Genomic DNA, 10,244 nt, shown 5'->3' on the forward strand with positions numbered 1-10,244 from the left:
TCTAATATAAAGTAGTGTAAAGTTCTTACTTATATCTGCCATGAAAGCGCTAAAACATGCCGGTACAGTGAGTTTACATTATTCACCCAAGGAACTTTAGTTATTAAGAGGGTTCCGGTCGGACGTTTTTTCACCGGACACATTTCCTGCGGATGAGGAGATGCTGCTCCGTTATTGATGTAAGTAAAGTCTGAATGTCATTAAAACAGTTAGCTCCATCTTTTGACACTTCTTCCACACCCGTCCATGCACGCTACACCGCTACAACAAAGATGACGGGGAGAAGACGCTGCCCAAGGTGAGCCACGTGAATAAGACCGCCCACAAAACGGCGCATCCGGAAGCGGCTGTCAGAAAGCGGCTTGAAGATGATCCGTAAAACATAATCTATGCAACATTTTGACCAAAGAACCACCATTACATATTATGTAGACCACAAGGAAGTGTTTTTAAATTTAGAAGAAAATTAATAATAATATGACTCCTATAATGCGCCCTATAATCCGGTACGCCTTTTATAAGAAAAAAGATCGAAAATAGACCATTCATCGGCTGTGCGGTTTATAATCCGGTGCGCCCTATGTTTCGGAAAATACAGTATATCACACGCAACAGTACACACATTTTTATGGTTTATGTACGCCGTTTAGTGCCGGATATTTGGATTTTTGCAAATTAAGTGTAAGTAAGCAAGTGTGCCAATTGAGACACAATGAGACTTACCTCAATGAAAACATGCCCAGTGCTGCCTCTGCAGGACCAAAGAGCACCCAGTACATGGCAAAGATGCACTGGTGCTATGTTGTTCCAGCTTTAAGGAGTAGCAGCTCTACACTTAGTGAGAGTGCGACTGTCATCTCACAGTGTGTGTCCGTGCAGACAGTAAGATATGCTGTTGAGGAGGGATGAAGGGTGTCCAGCAGGGACAGCAGACATCATTATTCCAGTTAGAAGCCTGACTTCTCACCTTCTGCTCCCCGGCCGTGTGCTGGCTGGCTGGTCCATACTAATAAACACACACTTAGAGCCTCATCATCACAGAGCTGGATGGAGCCGTGACCTCCTCCCGCCTATGAATGCTAACACGTTTGCAGTGCACAAGCATGCTAATAAGTGTGAGCCTCACACATGTCACCACATATTAAGACTCAAATTAAACACAGGTGACGCCATTTGACCTGCACGGCTGCCATCATGTCTTCATTGCACCGCCCACATTGCATCGGGTTGTCAGGTCACACAGACAAACACATGAATATGCAAATCTATGCTTTTTGTGGCTTTTTTAAGAATATTACTTATTATTATTAGACTCCTGAAGGGCCCTCTTCCCCACTCTTAACCTTACTCCTTTTAGTCTGGTGGCTTAGTGACATTACCGTTACGGAGCGGATAAAAGCGCCAAATTTTTTATGGGCCTTCTTTATGACCTACTGAAGGATTTTAGAAGGGTACTCAAACTTAAATATTGAAAATACCTTTATAGTGCACATAAGTTATTTTGATCAATAACTGCAAAAAACGCCTATACTAAAAAAGGACTAATTCTTGTCATGTGTCCTCCTGCTGCTAGTTTTTACATCATACTTGCACAGGGTGTCTACAGGTAGTGTCTTCACATCCCAGAACAGCCAGAATGCCAATATTTGATTCCATTATGAACCATTTGGCTTTCAAATAAGGCCTCATTATGGACGGAAATAGCAAAAAGTATCATTTTCAGATGATGATTCAAGACCCAGCACATGAAGTATTATCCATAAAACCTTTAATGCAATTATAATGTTAGAACTCTGATTGAGGCCAAAAATAAATTAAAGGGGCAAGTCAGCTGGTGCACATGATCAGCATGGGGGCTGAGGACCAATGGCCTGGATGACTCTTCTTACTACACTATGAAGTAATCTGCACGTGAAACAGGCAAGAAAACAATTGTTGTCACAATTTAAACAAATTGACATGCATCATAATGTGGAAACTTGGTGTATTGGTGTGCATAACTGTACCTGGTGTCTATTTGCAGCAGTTGCATTTGCAAAGTGGAGAACAGTCAATATTAGCATTGCTGCATTTACAGCTGGAACAGTCACCTTTACATGAGCATTTTATCAGCTCTCTGCAGGCAATGGAGACCTCGGGAATGGTTATCCAAACTGGAACCCATGACCCTGTTTCGTCCTTGGTCCATCCAAAGTCCTTTGGAGAAGGAATCACTTGCTGTGTGTCTGTGCTGGTTGCCCAGATTCCTGCCTGAAACACAGCCCGTTTTACATGCTGGAGTAGGGCATCCTGCGTGGGAGGTAATCTCTCCATCGGCCGACTGTCTTGACAGAAGAGTTCCTTCCTTGTTTGACTGATGGAGTTCAAAGGACTGGATCTGTTGTACAGGATCACAGTCAGCCTCTCAAGTGTCTGGAAATGCTCAGAGTCAACTTTTAGTTCCTGGAATGGATGCTTTGCCAGATACATAAATGTTTCTGTAGCAGCATCATAGGCTTGCCAGGCCCTCCAAGCTGACTTCTTGCCTTTTCCGTTAAATGCAGATGTTGTGTCACAACCTGAATATGCGTGGAACATAAGCAGACCTTGTGATTTGGGTTCCCCCAGGCTTTTGCAGATGTGGTTTATGTGGTAATATCTGAACCTTTTTCCCATGCCAAAAGCCACCCAGATGTCAGTCAATGGTTGAAGCACCACCAAATCATAAAATAAACCAGCAAGGATCACGATGACATCAGTGTCCACAGTTCGCACAAGAACTGTCTTTGCTCCCTCCTTCAATGCGCATTGTAGATGGACCACTATCCTTGTGTCTGCCTCCTCATGGTTGCAACAGTCCATCATGCTAGTGGAACCAAAAGCTTGTCCTGACACCGCTTGCCCCGATGTGACATACACAGCTTTGGTTGGTGGCCAGCTGAACTCTTGGATCTTGGATGTCAAGAAATCAAACAACTCCTTCTTGTTGATTGGGTCGCGAAGAAAGTCCATCCAGTTGCCTGGCAACTTTGTCGGGCCTGACACTTTCCTGCGAACACCACGTCCTCTTTTTTCTCGGGTGGACTCCTTCAAGCTGTCAGGGATGTACGTGTCCCATACAACATCCAATCGTTTTGCATCCTGCAGCTGCTTCTGCAGGTAGGGGATGAAAACCTCATTTGCATAAGCATCAAACGTGCTCACTCTAATAGTGGGCAGGCAGTGGACAATTACTGCCCCATCTAGGACTTTGAAGTCATAGGTTGAGGGTGGCTCTGATTGCGCTGGCTGCTCAAGACATTGTAGCAGGTCTGATTTGGTGCCTGTCAGATGAAGTTTTCCAAAGTCTGAGAGAGATGGAGGGAAGGACTGCACCTCATGTGTAAAGAATTCATCCAAATTACTCTCACGGCTCTGCATAGCTACATATAGCTGGCCAGAGTGCTTATTGTGATCATGCAGGCTAGTTTATATATCGCCATCTGGTGTTGTGAATGTATATTGAAACAGTAGTTGCGATTATGAACAACTTCATGATTAATTCTAATTACAAAATGAATAGAGAATGTCTTTACCCACACTACATGCAGAACATGACATTTTTTCAGCTTTTTTCTTAATTCCGCCTATACTGTACAGGACTTTATGGAGGATGTACCTGTACCAGGTGCCTTGGTAATGCATTTTAGACATCATTTTGAATGTTTATCCATCACTGGACCCAATTAAAAGCAAATTTACCTTCCTAAGTGGAAAAAAACAACAATTTATCAGCAATATACCTTTTATGACTCCGGAATAACATTTTTTAAACAATTTTGTGCACTATATGGGCATTTTCAATATTTAAGTTTGAGTACCCTTCTAAAATCCTTCAGTAGGTCATAAAGAAGGCCTGTAAAAAAATTGGCGCTTTTATCCGCTCCGTAACGGTACGCCTAAAAATGTGCGCTAACCCACCGCACTATTTTACACATAGTCAATATGTTTACATGCACTAAAAACTCATTATTGGCTTCATTTGGTTTAAACTTGTTTAAAAAAAAAATCCTACTCAGGTTTTTTACTTTTTTTAAAGATTAAAAGCCGAACTGCAGTTTTGTTTAAATTTTGCCTATCGTTCACAATCATTATGAGAGACAAGAAGACAAAAGGTTTCGTTTTTTTTGTTACATTCTTTTTTCTTTTTTTCTTTTTTGTCCTGTCCAGCTTCTCAGGCAAATCATATAGTTGATGTAGATGCCCATATCGGCTGTTCAGATTTACTTTACAAAAGAGAAGTGTAGGATACTTCTCTTGTTGCCTTATTTGTATTTGACTTTATTAAATGTATTTATATTATCATTTGGTGCAGCCGGGCTGGAGCAGGAGGGGATAGAAAGAGAAAAAAAGGAAGACAGAGGGGGAATTGTGGGGACAAGAGGGGGATTAGACAGAGAGACAAAAACAACAACAGCAAACACAACAACAACAACAACAACAATAGAGCAACATCAGCAAATACGACATGTACAAACATGATGGTAAAAGTAATAGCAAATAAGCAGTTAGCGAAAATAAAAAATAATACAGAAATGACAATGAGTATTATTACACTAAAAATGGAGCAATACAAATACCAATAGAAATAGCGCTATTGATAATGAACAATACCAATACTTTATCTTTAATATCAATAATACAGTTGTTCAAATGCAACAATACATATACGTAATGATAACTTGAGATACGAAAGAATGCAGAAAAATGGAGGGGAAGAAAGAGAAGCAACCTACATTAACCCTGTAGATTGTTATTGTAACTATAGGTTAAGCATTGTCAGTGTGCCATGTGTTATACCCAGTTTACCCTAGGGCAACAACATTAATATATGTTTGATGAAACGTGATTATGTGCATGAGTGTATGTGTGCATATGTACTTGTATATGTACAGTATGTGTATATGTGTGTTTGTACAGTGAATGTATATGCACCATATGTGTATATGTGTGTTTGTACAGTGAATGTATATGTACAGTATGTGTATGTGTGTGTTTATACAGTGAATGTATATGTACAGAATGTGTATACAGTATGTGTGTGTTTATACAGTGAATGTATATGTACAGAATGTGTACATGTGTTTGTACAGTGAGTGTATATGTACAGTATGTGTATATGTATGTTTGTACAGTGAATGTATATGTACAGTATGTGTATGTGTATGTTTGTATAATGAATGTGCGTGTGGATGTACGAACTTTGAGTGTGTAAATATGTACTGTATTTGTATATGTATGTGGGAACGTAGATACCTATGTATGTGTGAATGTATGTATGTGAGTATATGTGAATTTGTATGTACAATACATTTGACTCCCAGTGTGTGCTGGAGCCAGATTACGGCCCCAGCCTCCCCGAGAGCCCAACCCACAAACAGTAAGTGTGGTGCCCAGGGAACCAGGGACCACCGCCCCCACGCAGCCAAGCCGGACAGCGACAGGAACCCCAGAGCCCGGCCCACCGCGCCGCCCACAAGGGCCAGCAGCAGGCCGCAGACAGACGCACCCGGCAGAGGACAAGGCATGAGAAAAGCAGGGGACAGCCAGACCCCAAGCCAGCAAGAGACCATACCCCACACGGGCAGAAAGGCTGGATGCCCCGCCCGAGGGGCCCTGAGACCTCCGCAACCGGACGGGAACACCGCCCCCCCCCCCCCCCCCCGCCCTCCCCACCGGCAACCGGGCCCCCACGAGCCCACCTCCCACCCCCGGAGAGCGCGGCGAGGCCATCCCCCGGCCACCCCACCCAAGTCGGCCGCCATAGGACCACCCAGCACGGGGCCACGGGAACCACCCACCCCACCCGCAGGGACCCCAACGATGGAGATGGAACAACCAGCAACTGCCCCGCCGAGCCCCCCCCTGAGGTAGGTTTTTTCTTGCATTCTAACATGTAAGAATTGGCTCGTTCTTGGTAGCTAGCAATGCAGCTAAATCACTTTAAAAATGCATTAAAAAAACATCAACAATACTTAATTTATGTTCTGTAACCTGTATAATAACCAAGCTGTAGCAACATTGGTATTGCAAGAGCGAATGCTAAGGAACTATTTTTCTAGAGTAGTAACACATCGGCATGTATCAGTAGTAGCTGTAGAAGCTACTCTTTTGGCTCTTTTCCGTGTAATCTAACGTCTCACCCTTCCTTTGTGCCAACTTCTAGAAGCAGCAGTTCATCCTCAGTATTTCAGCTTCAGAAAGATAAGGTTGTGAATCCTCATTTGTCGAAAATTTGCTGTTTTCGTTGTCTGCTCTTTTCGACCAAACATTTGTGGAAGCTGTTTTCGGCCCTTTTAAATTGTACAACACATCCTTTCGGACACTTGAGGGCACAAATTGGCTGTCAGATTAAGTAATGGTTTTTTATTTCATAACCATCTTTTAAAACGTTTTACATGTATTTTCTTCTGTGTCTATATGTCTATAGGTTATGGACGCATACAGTATATTCATGTGCTTGTTGGGAAAGAGAAGGCAATTTGCCCATCCATAGTAAATTATCATTTGTTCCTTTATCGCTGTCTCACTGTATTCTTCATTATTTTGAATTTGAGTAATGCAAACTTGTTTTAACATAATCCTGTCCATCATCTCAGTGCTGTAGTTGCAACAAGTGTTTTTAAAGATTTGAGACGATGAGAAAGGTTGTTTTTTTTCTATCACCATTGTCTAATGTTACTATTACTTGTAGTATTATTATTATGCATATGGTCACCATACTGAACCTCTATCTTATTACATTTTGTGTCTCAGATGAAATATACCATGTGCATATGTAATATATTTATATATTCATATTTATTACTCATATTCACCATATTTAACCTCCACGTAACTATTATTTCTGTTTATGTTGCATATATTTCTCATTTGTTGCATATTTTCTTAAACACCTATTTTTTCTTGTTTGCACTGATATTGGTGATGCTCCAAGTACATTGTGCTGACATACACTATATTGCCAAAAGTATTTGGCCACCTGCCTTGACTCACATATGAACTTGAAGTGCCATCCCATTCCCAACCCATAGGGTTCAATATGATGTCAGTTCACCTTTTGCAGCTATTACAGCTTCAACTCTTCTGGTTGCGGAGTGTGTTTATAAGAATTTTTAACCATTTTTCCAAAAGCACATTGGTAAGGTCACACACTGATGTTGGTCGAGAAGGCCTGGCTCTCAGTCTCCGTTCTAATTCATCCCAAACGTGTTCTATCGGGTTCAGGTCAGGACTCTGTGCAGGCCAGTCGAGTTAATCCACACCAGCAGCTGAATTACGACGCCGATCGGGAATCCAAACAACTGCTCGGATTATCCCACACTTCCTCCTTTTTCTACTGTGGATCACGGATTTATATTTTAAACCTCCTCGGATACTCTACCCTCTTGAAAATGAGAGTCGAAAACGCGAAATGGACATACACAGTGACTTTTATCTCCACGACAATACATCGGCGAAGCACCTTGGCGTTGGAGCTAACGTGTTAGCATCGTGCTTGTCTGCACATCGAGGCAGAAGAAACATGCCCCTGACTGGAAGGATAGACAGAAAGTCAATAATACTACTATTACTTCTACTATCAGGAGACACTGAACTCAACCCTGGACCTGCAACAACACGGTTAATGTTGTCCCGACTGGCGAAGACTAGCAATGCTACTGCTAGCGTCGCCATCGAAGCTAACTCGGCTACCGGCTCATCTCAGCTCAAGCTCACCTGTGCTCCAGCGGTCGGCGGCTCGGCGGAGGACTTCGCCCCGTTCATCGACACGGTCGGAGGCTCGGCGGCGGCGGTGGAGGACGACCCGGTCATCAGAGAAGGCAGCGACTCAGCGGCGGTGAACGACGCGGCGGCTGCGGTGGACGGCGACCCAGACATCGGTGATTGCGGGGAACTGCACGGGATGGCGGGGGTCCACGCGACCTCTCCGCGGTCCCGGACGGCCGAGGACGCGGCATACACAGGATTTAGAGGCGCCTTTACACAAACATTTTCGTTATTCTCTTCTCTTTGTCTTCAAAAAATCCCGCCAAAAGGAAACCCAACCCATCCCCCAGCAACCCTACCTGGCCTCCCTCTCCCTCCCCTCCCCCTTTCTCTCCCTCCCCTTCACCTGGAGGACGATCAATATGCCTCTCTCTCCTCTCTCTCCTTGCTCTTCAACTGCAACAGCAATAATAACCAACAATTTGTCTGGTCAGTACCACAACACAGCGGACTCTGATGCTCTTTTTGGTTCCAGTGGACTACACATCATCCACCTTAATGTGAACAGCCTCTCTGGAGCCAAACTCGACCAAATCAGAGAAATGTTCCTCAACACGAAGGTAAAAATCTTGTGTTTCTCTGAAACCAAATTTGATCAAAGTATTTCTGACTCAGAGATAGAAATACAAAACTTTTCGGTTATCAGAAAGGATAGGAATAAACACGGTGGGGGCGTTTGTATGTATATTCACCAGGATATTAAATACATAACTCGCACTGATCTTAACCACAATGACCTGGAATCTGTGTGGGCGGAAATCAAATTTAAAAATGCTAAGCCGGTACTAATAGGGACTGTTCATAGACCCCCTAATCAGAGTGATTTCTATGGGGCTTTGGAAGAATGCTTGGCGGGGACAGACAACATGGAGAAAATTATAACTGGGGATCTGAACACAGATATTCAACGCAAAGATGCGCCTGTCTTCAGATCCTTCAGCAAGTTTTGTAATCTGCACGGTCTTTCCCAGCTAATAGCGCTACCCACAAGGGTGTGTGATTCCACCCAATCAACCATAGATCTCATTCTCACTTCAGACCGGCCTAAAATAAAAAATAGTGGGGTCATGATCTGTGGTCTTAGCGACCACTATCTAACCTTCTGCACCCGTAAAATAGCTCAACCTAAAGCCAATGGCCACATAACAGCCCAATCCAGATGCCTCAAAAAATACTCCAATGACAATTTCAATTTAAAATTAGATGAGTGGGACTGGTCCCCTGTGCTCGCGAGCAACCTGGTCGGTGTCGCTTGGGATCGCTTCAAAACGGCGTTCCTAAAGATACTAAATGACATGGCTCCCGTGAAAACAGTCAGGATCAAAGCCCGCTCGGAACCATGGATGAATCCGGACCTATTAGCTGCCATAAAAGACAGAGACAGGAAATACTCTGAATACCAAAAATGTAAAACAGAAGTAGATAAACAACCCAATAATATCAACCTCAAATTACTCCTTTCAACTCTCAAAAAGCAATGCAATAAATTAAGAAATAAGTCAACCAACCTGACTAAATCCTTAAAAAAAAAATTACATTAACGACAAAATAGAGGAAAACACGAATAAGCCACGTGAGCTCTGGAAAATTCTCAACAACCAGCTTCCTGGTTGCAGCCAGAAACTTAAAACAAGACTCACCAACATCAGCATCAAGGAGGGTGACTCCCTCATTACAGACAGAAATGGAGGTAGCTAGCAGACTTAACGCCTTTTTCACCAGCATAGCCGCAACTCTTGTCAACAAGCTGTCCCACCACTCTGGTCGCTTTGGTGTAGAACACATTAAAGCCTTCTACAGAAAGCTAGGAGTATCCAACGATGATTTCAAATTAGAAATGGTCACAGCTGATGAGGTGTTTAAAAAATTGAGCGCGCTCCACCCTAACAAGGCCACCGGCCTTGATAATATTCCCTCCAGATTCCTCAGGGACTCTGCCTCCATCATTGCCCCGATCATCACGCACATAATAAACCTATCAATTACACAAGGCCAAGTACCAAAAGATTTTAAGATAGCAAGAGTAACTCCCCTCTTTAAAAAAGGACGCAAATTGGAACCTGGCAACTACCGACCTGTTTCCATTCTCAGCTCCATTTCGAAAGTAATGGAGAAAATAGTTTATGAACAGGTCGATAGTTACCTTGCCACTAATAAACTCATGTACAAATTCCAATCCGGCTTCAGAACTAACCACTCCACTGACACATGCCTTCTCTATCTGACCGACCACATCAAACATGAGGTGGACGCGGGCAAATACTGCGGCATGGTCATGCTGGACCTTCAGAAGGCCTTTGACACCGTTAACCACGCTATACTGTTGGATAAGCTCAGAGCAATCGGATTTAACAAAACCTCTTGGAGCTGGATGCAGTCTTACTTGGAGGGGAGGGAGCAGGTGGTAGAGGTGAACGGCACCGTGTCTCCCCCCCCACCCCCCCCTCCCCTCTCGG

The 10,244-nt window shown here is 43.5% G+C and overlaps 1 protein-coding gene across 1 annotated transcript; it reads right to left on the reverse strand.

The window, feature by feature from the left end:
* Positions 1-1,388: 1,388 nt before the first annotated feature.
* On the reverse strand, positions 1,389-3,399 carry LOC133660246 (uncharacterized). The gene is made up of 2 exons (XM_062063956.1): positions 2,007-3,399; positions 1,389-1,905 (listed from the first exon to the last, which is right to left on the reverse strand). The coding sequence occupies exon 1, from the start codon at positions 3,397-3,399 to the stop codon at positions 2,014-2,016; it is 1,386 nt and encodes a 461-aa protein (XP_061919940.1). The 3' UTR covers positions 1,389-1,905; positions 2,007-2,013.
* Positions 3,400-10,244: the final 6,845 nt, after the last annotated feature.

This window comes from Entelurus aequoreus, linkage group LG01 (assembly GCF_033978785.1).
Source record: "Entelurus aequoreus isolate RoL-2023_Sb linkage group LG01, RoL_Eaeq_v1.1, whole genome shotgun sequence".
Classification (NCBI taxonomy): domain Eukaryota; kingdom Metazoa; phylum Chordata; class Actinopteri; order Syngnathiformes; family Syngnathidae; genus Entelurus; species Entelurus aequoreus.